Genomic DNA, 21413 nt, shown 5'->3' on the forward strand with positions numbered 1-21413 from the left:
ATAGATCAGGTGACATTTTGTTGCGCTGTGAGTTTTATGGAAGTATCAATGCTTTTAATAAATAGTATTGATGTATGTGCATTGAACATTTATTTGAGGTACTCAGGAATTAAGATCCTATAAATTATTATTCTTACTATAATTATTAATTTTTCAATGACCAAACATAGGTCTATGTTAAGGCAAAAATATTTGGCAAAGTCACTTCGGTGTGCAGATAGTGTTCAATGACAACATCCATAAAGGAATAATAGACTATTATGAAACATTATTGATGTTAGATGAAAAAGCAAAATTTGGGTTAACCAAAAAAAATTGACCTTATGAACGAGTCTTATTCCAAAAGCAGGTCAGGTCAAGGTCAAATTGGGGTAAGGGTGATGTGGGTGTGTTTATAGTTTTCATAGATTTATATCCATTTAAGTACCAAAGATTTGATGCATATGTAATTGATGTAGAATGAAACATCTCACTTTGAGTCACAAAGAATTTTGACCTTTTGAAATAGTTTCAGTACAAATGCATGTCAATGTCAAGGTCAAACTGAGATCATTTAAAATGAGAAGCCAGCATAAACATTTTAGATGATTCATATATGGTTGATACATGAATGATATTTTTTTCACTTTTAACTACAATTCAGTCTGACAACTGTGTACTGTTGCATTCTCATTCACACTTTCCAAAACTGACTGAAAGAGATCATTTATCATGGGCATAAAAAAAAAAATTAATAAAACAAATGCTATTGATATAGATCTAGTTAATCTCCAGTTTTGTTGTATATATTAGAAATGATTCCATCCATATTTTAAAAGACTTAAACACCAAAAGCAAATCAAATTAACCCAAATGACCCAAAAGCACCAGAAATATTTTAATACAGCCACAGGCAGTCATGGCACAAGAGTTTTCTCTCGTAAGACAACCAGACCTCATTAAAATTCTATTAATTTCAACTTGGCTGCTTGTCATCATTAAATGGTTACTAATGATGCCTGAAGGACCTTTTCTATTAGCTACTTTAGATCAAAAATGTTATCATTCTCATGCTTCCGAAAATTGTCCCTCTTAAATAACACTTATTGTCTCTCCTTTTCATTAATTTGTAGACTAATTATGACCCTAAGTGCTGCAATCACATTCTCATGTGCAATACTGTAGAAGATATTTCTGATATTACAAATGGCTTTTTAAGATTTAATTATTACAGTAATCATGTTCCCAAGGTGTCAGGCACTGAGAAAACAAGTAATTGAGTGCCATCACTAGCATTTTATTTAATGAAAGATAATGAAACAATTTGGCAGGATTCTAAGGTGCTGCAGGAGAGTCAAGATCTAATACACCTTCTGTTTCCCTGGCCTCATAATGACAAAAGCCAGGCAAGGAAAAATATTTAACTTTCAAACAATAGCAAGATGGCAGTCTCTCCTGCAAGGCATCAATGCAAGCTTTCTGGATCACTTATTTGCATAATTGAATGAATGGTTTATTTTCCGCCAGAAAATTGTTTAATTCATCAAGGAATTGACTTTGAAATTGTTAAACCTTATAAAAACAAAGCTGGGCCAAATGTGCAAAAATTATTAACAAACAGGGTCCTCCCAAGGTTTGATGTAGAAAGCAGGCGTAAATACTGCGCTCTAACTTGCGTTCATGGGGTGTTCCGTTGGCCCCCAGTGCATCTTTCAAGACTCAAACAGCGCTAATTTTGATTGCAGGAACAGTGTCTGATTTTGGAGGGATTATTTATTAAGCTAATTTATCAGTTATGGGTGCCCACCTGAAAAATTAGCTCAGGTTGATTAGAAATTAGGCACATTATCGCTCATTAATTACCCATCACTGCTGGTTCCCCATGGAGAATATACTGACAGAAGGGGGCAACCAGGAGAGGTTACTTGAGAGCATTGTCTGCTAATAAAATTCCATGATTCACTTTTGCATATCAAGAGTTGGATGTGAAACTAAGGTTTATCTGAATTAAATATTGCTGCCTTAGATATTATACTTCCTTCCATTGATATCTGAGCTGCTTAAATAATGTTTAATACAAAGATTTTAATATAAAAGTAAAATTATTTTGTGACCTTTTAATATCTCCAGTATCTTCTATTCTGTTAGGTTTAGTATCTAAAGATTAATTTTTATTCTGATAATATATTTGGTAACATTTTATGGGTGTTTTATGAAGGATTGTTTCTAATTTTTTGCTACTTTTTTCTTGTTGGACATGCTTATTATTTTTTTATTCCTGAACAAAAACCACATACTTTGACAATGAAATATAATTATGCAAGATTATATAAACATCAAACGTGGAGTCAAATTTCTAATTTCTATCTCAAATCATTAAAATAAATAAAAAATATCATGCAAGGAATTAAACAGATCATTAAAATTTACTTAAAATTCACTGAAGTACTCATTTAATTGCATAATACTGTTACCAAATATTGATTAGTGCTGATAAATACGTAAACCAATATCATCCGGCAATAAAACGCAATTTTAAAAGCCATTTAAACATAATATCTGTCACAGTTCGCCACTGCAAAGTCAGTGATTTATACCACTCTCTCCAGTTTCTAATTTGATAACAAGAGGTTTTCCCTCTGTTGACATATATCCATACATACTTTGTATAATTATTTTATAGTACTAAGATTTATTGTGTAATTCCCAAGATAAATTGTATCTTTTTGTACCAATAAATTTAAAATCATGGCCAATCGGAGCAACAGGTTTGACAATTATGAGCAAATTTAATAGTTATTTCACACCACGGGGTTGGCTCATAAATTTTAGCAAAGAAAAGATCTGCTAGACATTACTGATTACTAAGGCAAAAGGTAAAATGAGCCAAAGATAATAATCATAAAGCAAAACACACAAAAATAAACATAGGAACATTGAATTTAGATCAACAAAATTTTGCTCCGCATGATTTAAAGAGATCAAATATGACCTAAGTAGTAAATTATATAATGATAATTATCATTAATTATTACCACATACATATAAGAATCAAATAATTTTATTATTTTCTGAATAAAACAATCTACTCAGCGTGTTAAATTTTAATACATTAATTATATTTCTAGCATGACAATTACAATATCCATACCTTATTTTCTGAGTTTTAATAATTATGCTGTCAATTATGATTTATACAGCATAATATGAACGCAATCAATACTGTTCTTGATGTAAAGGGGTCATATTTATATTTATCATACCAAAGCAAAAGATCATCAGATAGTGGAGGTAATTTGCATGGGTGGGGTAATGCAAAACTTATCTGCAACTGCATCTACGATCTAATAGCAATGAGTTTATTTGATCTTACAAAATATGATCAGTCTTTGAAAGGAAGCCATCATGAACAGAATTCAGCATTTAGGGGATGTTTCTATAGAACATGCACACTTTTGTTGACAAGAGTTACTTGCTCAGAAAAAAAACTTCAAAGTGTCTTTGGTAATTCGAGGACTAACAACTAAATGTCAACGTAATAACAAGATGACATAGGTCACCAAAATACAGAATATGCATAATGGAAAATGGTTGGCATATTATTATAGGTAGCAATTAAAAATTCAAGACTGAAAATTTGTTTTTTTCCGAGTTAGTCAAAAAGCTTTGCATGGAGTTCTGTTATGTGAATTTTTCTATAATTATAAAACTGCAATATTAAGAGCAACAAGATGTGTTTGTGAAACACAATGTCCCCCTATATGACGTTTGACCTTGAAGGATGACCTTGACCTTGTGAAGGATGACCTTGACCTTGACCTTTCACCACTCAAAATGTGCAGCTCCATGAGATACACATGCATGCCGAATATCAAAATGCTATCTTCAATATTGCAAAAGTATTCATAAAATAAGCGATTTGGGCCACATATATTTGACCTCTGACCTTGAAGGATGACCTTGACCTTGACCTTTCACCACTCAAAATGTGCAGCTCCATGAGATGCACATGCATGCCAAATATCAAGTTGCTATCTTCAATATTGCAAAAGAATTTATAAAATAAGCGATTTGGGCCACAGATATTTGACCTCTGACCTTGAAGGATGACCTTGACCTTTCACCACTCAAAATGTGCAGCTTCATTAGATACACATGCATGCCAAATATGAAGTTGCTATCTTCAATATAGCAAAAGTTATTGCAAAATGTTAAAGTTGGCGCAAACAGACCAACAGACCAACAGACCAACAGACAGGGCAAAAACAATATGTCCCCCACTACTATAGTGGGGGACATAAAAATGCCAGTCTCTGTATTTACATAACAGTATTATGTTCCCACACAGTGCTATAAAGTAAACTCTCACCGGAACTGATTTTGGTACCAGTAGAACGCAGGTTCAGGGTTTCCCAATATCTCACACTTGAGTTGCAGCTCAGAGCCGAGGTCCAGAACCTCATCCTGGTTCCCAGTTCTCTCAACTTTCGCCACCGGGTCAATCCCTGCAAACATAAAAAATGAACATTTTGAAACAGCTGTACTTCAGAATTCTCTTGCATGAGAGCTATAAAACTGAACTAGAGCTTTTACACAAACAAGGCTCAAACCAGCTGACCTCTTTGTGAGCTATGTCACAAACATGGCTAACCAGTTCACCTCTTTGTGAGCTATGTCACAAACATGGCTAACCAGTTCACCTCTTTGTGAGCTATGTCACAAACATGGCTAACCAGTTCACCTCTTTGTTAGCTATGTCACAAAGGTCGCTTATACCTGAGCGCACCTCTTAAATGGAGTAAACTTTGGTAATCATGTAAATATTACTCAGGCCCGATTTAATTCAGCTGGCCAGTTATATACAAATTAGTACTTTACAAAAAAATTCACCACCATTTATTTTAGTACAATTGACATATGTCCAAGGGACTTTCACTTTCACACCACATATTCGACCTTAGAAATTATAATAAACCCGCCCATATCAATCTGTGCAAGCCCCTTTCAAAAAGAAAAAATTCAGGGTTTATAATAAAAGCTCATTTTGATCACTGCATCCAAAATGAGAAAAAATATATAATTTTCCTCAAAAACAGTAACTGGTAAAACTAAAAATAACCCAGAAATGTTATGTGTTATTACAATTAAAATAAAACTACCGGTATATACGGGTATATGACATTACAATCTACTTCAAATTAAAAAAATCTCTGTAACAATCTGACTGGACATCATGACTTGCCACAAGAAAGAAACATTATGTATTCCATTCCAAATCTGTCATCAACTACAACAATTATGCAATACGATTCGGGGGGAAAATGGACTTCTGTATCACGATCATTGAGCAAATACAGTTTTTGAAGACAATTATATTGCTCTGTCTAAGAAATATATTTATTTTGCAAACAAAAACAAAAGCCGCGACTCTCTGCACATTTTCCTGGATTCCAAAACAGATCATTACACATGTCGAGATGCGTTTTCCCTCATGCTTATTATTTATGTCTGACGGGATCCACACTTCAAACACAAATATTTAAACACCATATGTCTTGAAATTCACTTTACCGCAAAAATATGTCTGTTTCGCATTCAGTCATTCCAAATTACGTGATTTATGCACTCCTTATGGGCCGGAAAACATCTAATAAAGCATGTATTTTTGGGAATATTTGTCTAAAAAGACAGATTTTTCTTTCAAGAACAATAATTGTTGCAAATTATTTTGACATGAAAATGAGATTAACCTTTATATACATCAACATAAAAGAAAAGTAATTTAAACTGTAGTTACTTTATCTTTAAAAATTGTATTACAATTAAACAAAGCAATTTGCAGATCATAATAATTGCAAACAAAATATAAAAACATGTGTTTAAAATGGCCCAGCTAATTTAAGATTTAGTTAACATGTTGAATGTAATTATAATTAATATAAATTATCTTCATTATATCAAAGTGACATAGCTAAATAAATAATTTACCTACATAAATCATTAATATTTTTTATAAGGACGGACAATTATTTCAAAATACATGAAAGAAAAAAAAAATCTCTGAATTGCAAAGTCATACTCTCTATACATTTTGTAGATGAAAAGTGGTTTGCTTAGACAATAAAACATGTGAATAATGACATTAAAATGCACACTAAACATTTATGTCCCCTTAAATGTCAGTAACAACATGAACATTTGTCCAGAGATAATTATAACACACAATTTATTTGTACAGCTACATTTCAAAACTCATGACACTTAACAATTATAGCACATTAGTAAATTTATTGAAAAGATGATAAATTTCCTTAAAACAGTGCTTTCATACAAAAGACCTGATGGATGGAGAATAACCAGTAATTTTCTTATTGTTTTTTTCTTATATATCGATACAGGCTTTGAGAGGAGTATATGCAATCGCAAGGCGTTTTTTTTATATTCGTGCAAATTCATTTATTTGAAACTTTGGGCAGATTCACAGTCAGACAAACTGACAGTGCAATTGCTATATGCTGCCTTCTTCAAGGGTGAATACAAATAATTGTATGTTTGTGTCAACATGATCTTTCATAATTAATTAAGTAAATAATAAGATAAGCATCTTATGACATTTTTTTAACACTTCTAAAAATTCAAAATCAGCCAAATTACACTTCTGCAATGATAAACTGAGGAGCTGCGCCATGAGCGCATGATACGCCCGTCGTTCGCCAATGAAGTAGTAAGGTAATAAATAACCCTTTGAATCATTTTTTTACTCAGTGCCCCAGATAAGCTGCGTATCTGCGTCTTTCACTCTATTAAAATATCTAAAAACGCAAATAAATACAATATCATGCGTATTGAAAACGCAAACAATTTAAAAATTACGCTAATTCTGCAAATTTAATGCGTACGATACAATCGCTTCGATCGAAAATGCTTTGCTCATTTTAGGTATTTGCTCTTTGGAATTATTATTGTAAAGCGGGGACAGTTTCATCCAGCAAGCGCCTGGATGACGGAGCAGGATAACAGTCAAAGTTATTCAAACGCTCTGCGGACCAGATTTCATAGTTAAAGAAAGCGTCTGACCAAATTATTTACGATAACATACATGCGTTTTCAATCTGACTTCATATGTCAATCATTGTGCATGTATTTGTAAAGCGACTGTACTTTCAGTTTCTATAACGATCCGAAATAAATATGTCTAAAAGAGGTCGAAAACGTCCGCGATTGTTGCGCCAAAATATCAGTCTATATGTTTGACAGTTACAAAGATGTCAATTAACAATTCTTTTTTAAAGTTTTTATTATGGATAGTTTCAAGGATTAAAGAAGTTATGAAATATCAGTTTATTAAAGTTAATTATAATAGTTTACAGTTTTATTGAATCAATACAAGTGTGCAGCTTCAACAGAAGTAAAGCATCAATGATTTTAAGGTATACCTTTTTATAACTCATTTCACCCTATTTCAAGAATGAAATCACCCTATTTTTCAAAATCAATGGGTGAAAACCCTATTTCCCAAATAATTATCTGGGGCACTGTTTACTTCAGTTTATTTGTATTTGAATACATGGTTTATTTTATAAGTACATGAGCATGGAGCGCCGTCTCCTTGACATTCATACCATATCTTTTTTTGAGTATATGTATGCATTTCTTTAGAGGATATGGAGTTGAAGTAAACCTGTTATAGATATTTTGACCAATAATAAAAGAGAAATGTAGATGGGTAAGTGGTAGTGTACAATCGGAATAGAAAAAAGCTCACCTTGTTCAATTTTTCAGGGATACTATTTCAATGGAGCATAATGTATCATCTTGCAACATCAATTTAGATATTAAGATTGTGTTGAAATTTGAAAAAAATCCATCGAAGGATATTTGAGCTACAGTAGGACATTCAATGAAATCACGAAATTTTGACGAACAAAGTCCCATAACTCTGGAACGACAATTCAGAATTCCGTCAAAAACGAAAGGGGATCAGGGTTTATCAATATTAAGATTGTGTTGAAAATTGAAAAAAATCCATCGAAGGATATTTGAGCTACAGTAGGACATTCAATGAAATCACGAAATTTTGACAAACAAAGTCCCATAACTCTGGAACGACAATTCAGAATTCCGTCAAAAACAAAAGGGGATCAGGGTTTATCAATATTAAGATTGTGTTGAAATTTGAAAAAAATCCATCGAAGGATATTTGAGCTACAGTAGGAAATTCAATGAAATCACGAAATTTTGACGAACAAAGTCCCATAACTCTGGAACGACAATTCAGAATTCCGTCAAAAACGAAAGGGGATCAGGGTTTATCAATATTAAGATTGTGTTGAAATTTGAAAAAAATCCATCGAAGGATATTTGAGCTACAGTAGGACATTCAATGAAATCACGAAATTTTGACGAACAAAGTCCCATAACTCTGGAACGACAATTCAGAATTCCGTCAAAAACGAAAGGGGATCAGGGTTTATCAATATTAAGATTGTGTTAAAATTTGAAGAAAATCTGTCAAAGGATATTTGACGTAGCGTACGACATTAACAGACGGACGGACGGACAGACGGACGGACGGACGGACAGACGCGGGGTATACCATAATACGTCCCGTCATAGACGGGCGTATAAAAATGACTCTCAGTGGATTTTTTTATAATAAAATAAAATTGCAATTCAGTCACAAAATAAATTACACTGCTATAATAACTGCCATATACTACATTATATAAAGAAAGATAAGCAGTTAATTATGCAAAATATCTGCAATCCAACCTACCAACATAATGACAGGACGCGTTTAAGTGTTTTATTGCACATAAAATCTCACCATAAAAACTGATATGATATGGTCATTGTAAACAATTACCACACAATAGCAGTTAGCTTTTAAAATGTCATAATGTCATAAAAATAAATGGTACATTTAAATACACTGTATAAACTCAAATACCTTATTTAAAATTTTCCTTAATTAACTTTTTTGTCACTAACACTATTGTAAATGCCCAATATCAGAACAGATCTTTTCTTAATTCAGTTATATTTTGACAGTGTGTATACTCATTAATTCCAGCTTTTGCTCTAATATGGCGACAGGCAGATACTTAAGCAGCTGAATATTTTATAATAACAGACTTAATTTACCCTTTACCACTTACAAACGTATTTTGACGCATTTAAAGTCCCTCAGAAAGATAAATTAAATTAAAGACCTTTTTTACTAGTTTCAAATTTTAAAGGCTTCATTTTCAACCCTTAGATACTGATGAGCAGCAAACAGCATAAAACCTGAACAGACTGCGAGTTACTGACAGGCTGTTCTGGTTTAATGCTGTTTGCACATAACCATTTTCACTTTGCCTCTGAGTGGGAAAGGGTTAAGCAGCTGAATATTTTATTATAACACCTTAACAGTGGTTTTACTTACGATCAGAACACATGTTTTTTGTAACTGTGGTACCAAAATTAATATTAATATATGTTGATTTTGACAAACCAGATGATTTGAAAATGACTGGATTCAATTTGTACATTTAATACCATTTGTAGTAATTTTCAATTTGTTTTGAGTTTAAGGTACAAAAAGCTAGACTGCTACATTTTAATGCGTTGGTCAATTATTTACAAATTAGAAACATGAAGCATATAATGGGTAACCAAATATGTGAATGTCAAATGTGTGTGAAAAATTGAAATGCTAAATGGAATCGTTATACAACAGTTGTCATTAAATGTAAAATATTAATTTAAAGTGACTCTGGCTATTAGTTTGTGTCATCTGAGCATGATGAAGACATTATTTGAAATTAATTTTTAATTTAGTAGGATTTGAGCCTTTTTACTGTAATTCATATGACTGTCACTGCGAAACGCATTAAGTCTGACACTAAATTAAAAGCACCTGTCAAAACAAGACAAAAAACTTTCATGCCATGTAAGAAAATTAACTAGCAGTCAACTATTAATGGAAACTTTATCCTATAAAAGTTGCAAATATAGTGACAATGTGAGGTATAATTGGACGATAATTAAAGAGTCACGTCACTGAAATGATAAAATCCTTGCAAATCTTGAATATTATGTTAAAAAAAATTGCTTTAATTTTATGTTAAAAAAAATTGCTTTATTTCAAGTTTTTTTTTTCAGAAAAAAACCATGTGTACATTTCACAGCTTGACTTGGTATAACCACTGAATAAATTAAAATTCTGAATACCTTAATTAATCTGACAATTATTTTAAGACACCCTTGTTTTTGGCCAACATAATGATTGTTTGTGACTCTAAATTGTCTGACATAAAGGTTTTTGTCCATAATTAATAACTCTAAATTATCGGAAAGTTTGTTTTACATGCAAAACCATGTTGTGCTTAATATCTGGTGATAATTCTATCATGCCGTGTTACAACTGTATTAATTAAGGCAATGGACCATTACATTTGCGTTATTTGGTACATAACTATGATGTATGCCAGTAATAGACAATGGTTTCACCAAATAACTTAGTGAAACATATATAAAAGCAATGTTATACCATAGAGCATTATTTTACAAGTCTGTGTGCTATTATTTCTTGAAACAATTGATGCTATAATACATATTGCACACCCATATCCGATCGTCCATGCAATATTTATAGTAGGTTTATCAATTTTTGAACACCTATTGTGTTGTCTATATAATTTTTGGGACACTTGTAATTTTAAATATTTTTGTATCTAAATTTTCAGATTTTTTCCAAAGTGTCCAAAACCTTGGAGTAAATACGGTAACTAACATGAACAATTCCTCTGCACATACATGTATACCCAGGAAAGAGCCAAATCTATTATGACATGCCACAGTTATTTCATAACCTTACGATTTATATCTGCCACCAATGTTTCCGACATCAAATGTTACAATGACAATAACATCACAATTAACTATCAACATAAGTAGAAGAATAGACCTACAGGATTTTTATTTTAGTGCCACATTTTGCTAACCTATCCTAACTGCACAGAAAAAAGTGATGAAAGAGTCCATAGACCATAACAAGTGAAGTGTTCACATTCTGGAACCACCTGGCCTAGTGTCATCTGCCTACCACTCCCTGGAACCGGCCAGAAATCTATGTATGTGCCGGACACTTGAACATGACAGAAAACAGACACTTGCCTTGGTTATAAATCTGGCGTAAATCGAGGATAAAGCTGGGAGATGTTTACAGTACACAGCTTCTTAACTGAACATTAAATCATAATACATATGTATATGTGCTCATAATCTTTTGTATGATGTTTTTCTTGCACCACTCTAAGTTCCAGATTTGTGTACCCAGCATACTTTTGATATATAATAGTTTATTATATGTGTGGTACATTTAATATGTGTGGTAAATTGAAGGAAATGTGTGGTTCATTGACTGATATGTGTGCTACAATGAAATACATTTGTGGTACATTGAATGATAACAAATAATGTAAGGTACATTGAATAATATGTGTGTTTTTGTAATAACCCCGGCGAAATGTTGTTCATGATTTCATGAACACTTCAAGCCAATCAAGAACTGTTCATGAACGGTTCTGAAAAAGTTCCTGAGCTTTGTTCATGAACTTTTGGACATGAACTGTTTTTAAGACATGTTCATGAACTGTTTATGAATTATTGTTGAACATTTCAAAGTTCATGAACAGTTCTTCATCTAACCATAAATACTTAGTGATGAACATTTCATGCACAAGTATTTCTAATGACTTTTCTGAGACAGACTTTAAGGATCCATCATGAATAATTCATGAATTCCTTTGTGCTAGATGTTTCATACATATTTTTGAAAGTAATATTGAAATGTCTGGCATACAAATCTTGTAGATTTGTGAAACCTGTGGAGTTAGTATGAATATGCATAGTACTTTCACCACTGTAAGTTAGAGTTCTTGACCTGTTCTAGAGAATTTTAAGAACATTTGTACAAGAACTGTTCAAGAACTGCCTTCAGGAACACTTCAATAACTTTTTAAGGACCTTTCCTGTTCTTGAATTATTCTTAAACTATTCTTGAACACTTTAAGAACTTTTTTGAACAACATGTTTCCTTCTGATGTTCTTAAACAGGTCTACACAATGTTTTTGAATGTATGATGAACTTTTTAAGAATCCAATATGTTCTTAAAAGGATCTGTCATTGTTCTTGGAAGACTGAAAAAGACAATTTTAAGAACGTTTTAAGGACATCTTATTTCAACAACAGTTTAAGATGATATCAAGAACTCAATGTACATTGCATTGCTGTTTTTACAAAGAAAGAATATTGTGTGCACAGGAAGTTGAAACGGAAGGCACATGGTTTATGTTATATTTGAAAATGTAAGTCTTTAATAAATTACCGGCTGAACTGATCAGCCATTGGTTCCATTTCAAGTTCTTTGGCACTGTAAGTGTAACCATTTCAGGGAAACCATTGATTAGTAAATGATTCTTGAACTGAAAATGAGACTATTCATAATCTTTTCAATACATGAATTATTCATGAACATATAGTGCAAAGTTGTATTATGAAATTTAAAAAGTATTATCAAATCACTTGTATCTCAGTTATTAGTGTTATATTTAAATTATTGTTATATGTTGCTATCAATATGTTAAGTGCTAATACAAGACTTGTTTCTTCTTACCCTGACCTGTTTGTTGAGCTTTAGTAACACTTATGATAACCTTTGCATAAATTGACAAATTCTTGTTCATTAATAGTTCATGAACACTTCATGCCACCTCAGTTCATGAGCTCTTGAAGAACTTTGGTTCATGAACTATACACTTACAGTTCATGAACAGAAAATGAGCCATTGAAAAATAGAAGGAAAATGTTCATGAACTGTTCGTGAACAGCAAAACCCTGAAGAATTTTTCAAGAATTGTGTTGTTCGTGAACTATTCAAGAACACTTCATGCCATTGATGTTCATGAATAGTTCATGAACATTTCATGCCATAATGGTTCAAGAATAGTTCATGAACACTTCATGCCACACGGGTTCAAGAATAGTTCATGAACACTTCATGCCATAAGGGTTCAAGAATAGTTCATGAACACTTCATGCCATTAGGTTTCAATAATATTTTATGAACACTTCATGCCATTAGTGTTCATGAACAGTTCATGAACTAAAATTTCAAGAACTTTTCACAGACGTGGCTCATTTTCTGTTCACAAACTATTCGTGAACAATTCATGAACTCAGTTCATGAACAGTTCATGAATTATTCGTGAACTGCAGAACAACATTTAGCAGGGGAATTTATGTGGTAAATCATTTCTTGTGTACATTTTTACTGCTTTTCAATCACACTACAACAACACTCAGGACAGTGCTTAATTCTTTACAATAACAACCTGTCAAGAAATTTTCATTGGCTACTATTGTCTAACAAATTGGTCTTTTGATGAATTGTCCAAACCAATGAAGCTAAAATCATACGCAGCTTTCTCATCATTCAATTGAATCTATGCAGAAATGTCCACAAATGTCAATGATTCCACAAGGTCTTCATTACCTCTATATGACCACTCAATTAATAATTGGATTGCCAGGAACTTAATTTCTGTGCTATAGACATTTCTCCTATACATTCTTCCATGAAATCCTATAAACTTTAGACCCACAAACTCCCCCAACTCTTTAGTCATTTCCCCAGTGAAACTTGACCAGTTCAGTCAGCAAATACAACCTCAATGCGTGCAAAATGTCCATCATTTTCTGCTTGACTTTCTTTTCATTTAGCTCCTCTTATGTTCTGTTTATTTATTTATTTAAAAGAAAAACAAAAACCTTATTGATGTGTCAAAAATGTCTGGCACGATAAGACAATCTCTTAACAAACACTGACCCATTGTAAAAGCGTTCCACCCCATAAATTTAAAGTTTGAGTTTATTCTTATAAGAATGACCATGACCAGATGCCAATCTGACCAGCCGTAAATAACTCATAATCGTTCATAATAAAACGTGTGACATTAACGACTCATTATATTTGTAAAATGCCATGAAATGACGATAAACAACAAAAATGGTCATTAAGAGGTCTGTGGCCTTAAGTGGACAGTCATAATGTTGTTTGTACACCTTACAGGGAAAACTGACATTTATTGTTTATGATACTTTTAATGAATTTATACATATCATTTTTGGACAGCGTTTGGTCATTCATGAAAGGAAATTAGTTTGAAAACATACACAAGGAGATTTTTTTCAGGGCATATGCTTACTTCTGAGGATATATAACAAGGCCCTTTGAGGGGGTAATTTCTAAATAGAGTACTTTGACAGAGAAAATCTAAGACTTACAGTAATAAAAATTAATTTACTTTTAATAGACACCCATATTAAAACAAGAGCACCGCCTTGCGTGGGGGGGGGGAGGGGATTCTTGGGTGCGATGGTTGGACGGTATTTCAAAAATAAAATAATAAAAATAAATATTTGTGTTTTTTAACCGTTTCCAAAAAGAAATTGGGGGGTGGAGGGGGTATAGTGTGAGGGTGTGGTGGTCATTTGTGAGATGATCTTAAAAAAAAAAAAAAAAAAAAAAATAGGGGGGGATTCGGATACGGGGGGGGGGGGGGGGGGGGGGGGGGGGGGGGGGAGGGCACGGGGGATGGTTGGGGTGGAGTCTATTGTGGTATGTCAGGTAAGAGTAGTTTTGTCAAAGTATCAATCAAATCTAATAATAAATAAAGAAGTTATGGCAATTTTAGCAAAATTTAATAATTTGACCTTGCGAGTCAAGGTCATTCAAAGGTCAGGGTAAAATTCAACTTGCCAGGTACAGTAACCTCATGATCGCATGAAAGTATTTGAAGTTTGAAAGCAATAGCCTTGATACTTTAGAAGTCAAGTGGATCCTTCAAACACAAAATTTAACCATATATTCAAAGTTACTAAGTCAAAAAAGGGCCATAATTCCGTAAAAATGACAACCAGAGTTATGCAACTTGTCCTTTTACTGTACCCTTATGATAGTTTGCGAGTGTTCCAAGTATGAAAGCAATATCTATGATACTTTAGGGGTAAAGTGTGTAACAAAATGCACACAAAACGCACATTTGGGGCATTGTTGGATTTATATAATGATCGAAATTTGTACCACATTTCATACAATCTTAAATAGGCAGCCATCTGGATCAACAAATCATAAGCCTCGGGTTATAATTACCGGACACGAATATTTGCTTACCGTATGTGTCAATCTTCGGTCATTTCCGTATGTATTCGTTAGGTGTCCGTTGCATACGTATATTTAGGTTGCAGACACGTGACTTAACAAACGGCCAATCAGAATTGTACATGTAGACACGTGACGTTACACAGCCAATCAGAATTGAACACATAACAATTATCAAAGCTTTCGTTGTTTATATCTATATTTATAGACAGTCTTACTTAAACGGCCGAACATACAAGTCGCATTATTGCTGGCTTTCGCGGGATGGGCCCGTTGCGGGCTTCGCATGTATCTTGTATTTGACAAACATTTTGGAAACGTTGTGTTGTGTTAATAAGCAGAAATAAAACGCAAAGAAATCAGAAATGAACTTTGTTGGTTACTGTGTCTTTCCCACGAACGATACATAATTACGCTACACAGAACATTTTATGGAGCCGTGTACCATGGATACGACCGAAGTACGATCACAAGTGCGATCACGTGCCGAAAAAATGAAAACATCACAACCACAACGCGACAAGAATTCAGGTCAGTTGTTTAAAAAAATTATGGCAAACTTGGAGAGGGAATTTCAAAATTTATAAAGTAGAAAATGAAAGTAAAAGGCGTCATGACAACGAAATGTTTAAAAATTGTTTTAAAGAATTTTACGTAGTCAGATGTTAAAAATAATAATGATGATAAACAATTATGTACGAACAAATTTTGCAAATATCAAAATCATGCCAATTTTGCAGTTATCGGTACATTTTTATAAATAGCGGCGAATTGAGAATAAAAAGAGATATATTTGAGTTTTACATTATTTTTATGAGTTATGGAAATCATTAAAATAAAGGCGTACACACAGCGAGTATTTAAAGAATTTTTATATATTTTTGGTATTGTTAGAATATAGGATTATGTACGGACTTATGGTTTTTTGCATACCAATACATTTTAAATTGTTAGAATGTTTGTAAATTTTCATTAAATTAAAATGTACGAAAAAAATAAGAGTATTCAAAACAGTTTTGTTTATTATTTTAATTAAGAAAATTTGTGGATGATTTTATTTATTAATATAATAGAAAAACTCGAAGAAGGAACAAATATAACAAATATTCAAAGAATTTACCTAGTATTTTACATTGGCAGAATTAAGAATTTAGGAATTTAGATTATTTAAGACAGTTTTGTTTATTATTTTAATAAAGAAAATAAGGCGGGTTTTGTTTATTAGAATGATAAAGAAAATTAAAGAGGACGAATAAATAAAATTATTGGAAAATTTAAAAATAGTTTTCCGAATTGTAAAAGAAAGAAAATATGAAATAAGAAAAATAATGTTGATTGCGAATATGAATAGGGCAGACACACAAAAAAAAATTATGTAAATATGTATATACGTCATTGTGTTGATGCAAATATATGTAGGATATCGGTAATATTGAAGGTCTTGAGTAATTTTAAGTAAGAATTTAATGCGATCTGACGCGTATAGCGCAGTGAAAATATAACGATATGTACGCATTAAATTTCTAATATAATTGTTTAAGGGTTACAATTATATTTTATGAGCACGGCTGACTGATCAGCGTTCGGACATACCGAGCCCGAGGTTCTGATAACCTTAGCGTCCTCATGAGTAAGAGATTTTATCCCTGTGCCATCGAAGCAAATTACGCTATGGACAGAAGATGCGATGTCGCATAAGAATTATTTGAGTAGTTCGATTAGGAGCAAAGACCGGAATTTTGAAGTATACCGATACGTGTTCTTATAATATGAATGCATATATATAAAAGTCTGCCTTGTCATATTTGCGCATTTTTATAAGTGCACAGGTCAAACATGTCAATAAATCTATGCCCACCGGCAAAACTATAGTGATAAAGATGAGGTTTATGAAACCATGATATGAACAGCTACGTCTATCATTACCCATTACTCTAGGTCAATAAAGTGGCGCGCGCCTGTCAAAAATTTACTGGCTGAACGTGCGTAAAATGATTATGCCTAAGGCGGTACACAAGTCATATTAAGTAAATGGCTTGTCAGATGTCAAACTGTCATGTACTTATCCGAAGTATGTTTTGAGGAATTGACTTATATTTTTCGTTGTAAAGAGTTTATTTTTTTTAATAAGATATCACAGTAAGTTGTCATGACGATATTTAACAATAACTAAGGGGATATTTATAAATGTTTGCCATGATTTTGAACAACTGATACTTGTATCACCACGACGCAGATAAAAATATCGAGATTTGAAGACAACGCCGAAGAAGAGCGACTTCGCGAGACAACGCCTTCCACAACGAATAGAAGAAACAAACAACATAATTAGAATGGAACATCACGGCGTTTACTCTCAAAGTGAATACCTGGTTCTATCGCTAAAAGAAGACCAACGCCAGAAGATTTCGAAGGACAACAAGTGAAGCAACACTGGACACAATACTTGTGACGTTAAACACTATAGAGTAGATGCAGCCGTTCAACTGTTTGACGTGCGTAGATAACGCATTTGGAATGATACTTCCGAGGCCTAAGACATCAAGGAGAACACTGCTATAGTTAATACCTCGTGAGCATTATGGCCAATAGAAGATCTTAATGTCCCGAGAGAAATGAAGACGCTGGGGCCATCAACAAAAGTACAAACGACAACGAAAACAACAACAACGATGAATACAACGGAAACGACAATCGACGACGCAAGTTAAACATCGGAAAGCAGAGAAGAATCAACAAACGCATTCCAATCGCCACGGACGAACCTACAATCGACTTATCTTCATGACGGTGGCAATGACTTCAATGAAACATCTTATTCGCCGCGAGCTACAACTTCAAGACAACATGGACGACACCAGATGTACAGATGGCCAACGATCAACAGATGATGTTCTACACAACATTTTGATTGACATTTAAATTGTATAACAATTACTAATGTTATTTATTCCAGCAGAGATGCTTGTCAAGGAAATCATATTGTTATCTTCATATTTTCCATCATTTGCGTGTGTTTATATGAATCTAGTTTTTTTAATTTTATTAGTAATTCAATAGTAAAATTTTAAAAGATTTTTTTAAATCATAAAATATAAAAAAATCAAATTAAGGGGGAAAGTTGTGTAACATAATGCACACAAAACGCACATTTGGGGCATTGTTGGATTTATATAATGATCGAAATTTGTACCACATTTCATACAATCTTAAATAGGCAGCCATCTGGATCAACAAATCATAAGCCTCGGGTTATAATTACCGGACACGAATATTTGCTTACCGTATGTGTCAATCTTCGGTCATTTCCGTATGTATTCGTTAGGTGTCCGTTGCATACGTATATTTAGGTTGCAGACACGTGACTTAACAAACGGCCAATCAGAATTGTACATGTAGACACGTGACGTTACACAGCCAATCAGAATTGTACACATAACAATTATCAAAGCTTTCGTTGTTTATATCTATATTTATAGACAGTCTTACTTAAACGGCCGAACATACAAGTCGCATTATTGCTGGCTTTCGCGGGATGGGCCCGTTGCGGGCTTCGCATGTATCTTGTATTTGACAAACATTTTGGAAACGTTGTGTTGTGTTAATAAGCAGAAATAAAACGCAAAGAAATCAGAAATGAACTTTGTTGGTTACTGTGTCTTTCCCACGAACGATACATAATTACGTGACAAGTGGACCAAAACACAAAACTTAACCAAATTTTCAATTTTCTAAGTATAAAGGGCCCATAATTCCGTCCAAATGCCAGTCAGAGTTACATAACTTTGCCTGCACAGTCCCCTTATGATAGTTAATAAGTGTTGCAAGTATGAAAGCAATAGCTTTGATACTGTAGGAATAAAGTGGACCTAAACACAAAACTTAACCAAATTTTCAATTTTCTAAGTATAAAAAGGGCACATAATTCTGTCAAAATGCCAGTCAGAGTTACATAACTTTGCCTGCACAGTCCCCTTATGATAGTTAGTAAGCGTTGCAAGTATGAAAGCAATAGCTTTGATACTTAAGGAATATAATGGACCTAAACACAAAACTTAACCAAAATTTTCAATTTTATAAGTATAAAAAGGGCACATAATTCTGTCAAAATGCACGCCAGAGTTATCTAACTTTGCCTGCCCAGTCCCCTCATGATAGTAAGTAAGTGTACCAAGTTTGAATGCAATAGCATTGATACTTTCTGAGAAAAGTGGACCTAAACGCAAAACTTAACCGGACGCCGACGCCAACGCCGACGCCGACGCCAAGGTGATGACAATAGCTCATAATTTTTCCAAAAATAGATGAGCAAAAAAACACAGTACCATTGTTTTCCTTGAATTTAAATACTTGTTTTATTGAAATTTAAATAAATTAGATTTGTAAGTTTATCATCTGCCATTACGAAGATAAAAGTAATTGTTAAATGTTTGTGAAGACCTTGTCATCATGAAAGAACAACAATATGTTTTACCAACAAAACCTTTATTACAAAAACATGTTCAGTGGTCACTCACCTGTAACTTAATAAAAAATAACATTGGACAGAACTCAGACAAGTGCACATAACAAACTCTTATAGGGAAAGGCAACAAACAAAGGCAATAGAGAGAATAAATCCCACACCGGTCAGTGAATAACAAGAATGAGTGCCAGTGTCCATCACCTGGTGATCTCTAACCAGTGGCCACGTCAGGTTACACCACACTAGTTTAGCCACACTGATTACCATGAAAGCTGAGCCCTGCCATTAAACAGGTTCAACCACCATGTAAAGCAGCTCCGCCCACCGTATCACATCCCTTCCCCCACTGACAGCTCCTGGGATACTTATCTAGTTAGAAACAGATGCTTTTTGATGACCTTGAATTTGTAAATTTGCTACATAATTTGTACAAATGACCTTATATTTTGCAAAATTATAAATTTTGTTACAAAACAAATGTTTTTCATAAAAATACTAGTAAATGGTGATAATGTTAACATATATAAGAAATAACAATAAATAAATGACACATAATTATGCAAATAAAAAGCTGCAAATTTTCAGTCTGATGCAAAATGCTTTTTTTTTTTTGTTAAAATTCTTGCACAAAATACTGCAAACACTTCAAATCTTCATCATAATAAACTCACTGTGTGTTCAAGATCATAAAATGAGTAAAAAATCAAATTAAATGATGAAAGTTCATTACTATTTTATTACAACTGCTGATGCTACTGATTATGACATGCTTGAACTGAATTACACTTGTAAGGTCAGAGTGAACTGAAATCTTGATGCCATAAAAATCTAATGAACTGATCCTTAACTGATGATAACATAGTGATTCTTATGCAGTGAGAATAAAACAAAGAAAATCCATTATTATCGCTATCACAACAGTTGGGCATAAATAAGGTGTGTTTTAAGTGAATGTAATTACTCCAATGCACGACTACATAATTTCTCTAATGCATGCAATATTAAAACAGAAGTAGTGATATTAATTATAAATGCTTATCTAAAGTACCAATACTGACATGTGTCTAAGTGGCAAAAAGAAAATCAATTATAAAATAAGTGTCTGTTTTAAAATAAAATGCTTACAAACTATTTAAAGTATTTTTGAAATGCATTTATCTTCGATTGTTGGAACAATGCATTTTAATCATTTGCATTACAGATAGCCTTTTTCATAAACAGTACGTCACTTTCCAAGTCCCATTTTTCAATCAAAATACTTAATGTAGCAGATTGTCTTAGGGCTCAATGACCCACTGGGAATGTTGACTAAACATTTGGTTCCTTCAATTCCATGGTCAGTAAAATACATATGGCATGCTGCCATGCACTTCAATTACCCGAAAGCAATCACAGTGGGACTCCAAGATTCTCAATGGGACCCAAACAATTTTAAGTGCTGGAAAGATACCCCCACAGTGCTTAGCAAAACTAAAATTGGCTGTGATTGCTTGATTAGGAATGACAAGGCACCGTGTAATTAGAGAACAATGTCCAGCAGCTGAAGCCCCTAGCTTGACCAATGGTCAAGATTGACAGAATTTCAAGCAAACTGATTAGACTGGACAAAGAGCATTTTGACACTGTGGTCAGTGCAGTGGCCGAGACTGATGACTGACCCCAGGTCAGCGGTAATGCAAACTGACCAGCACAATGGAAGTAATTTTAGTGAACATGATGAATCATTAATAGCCTTAATTACAATACCTTTCATTCAATAA

The 21413-nt window shown here is 33.2% G+C and overlaps 1 protein-coding gene across 1 annotated transcript in view; it reads right to left on the bottom strand.

Moving 5' to 3' along the window:
• LOC127868946 (inactive tyrosine-protein kinase 7-like) overlaps nucleotides 1-21413 on the bottom strand; it is a 131744-nt gene that overhangs the window by 63318 nt on the left and 47013 nt on the right. The window contains exon 3 of the mRNA XM_052411157.1: nucleotides 4349-4484. Within this exon, the coding sequence (XP_052267117.1) occupies nucleotides 4349-4484 (136 nt within the window). The remainder of the gene's footprint in view (nucleotides 1-4348; nucleotides 4485-21413) is intronic.

This window comes from Dreissena polymorpha, chromosome 2, assembly GCF_020536995.1.
Source record: "Dreissena polymorpha isolate Duluth1 chromosome 2, UMN_Dpol_1.0, whole genome shotgun sequence".
NCBI lineage: Eukaryota > Metazoa > Mollusca > Bivalvia > Myida > Dreissenidae > Dreissena > Dreissena polymorpha.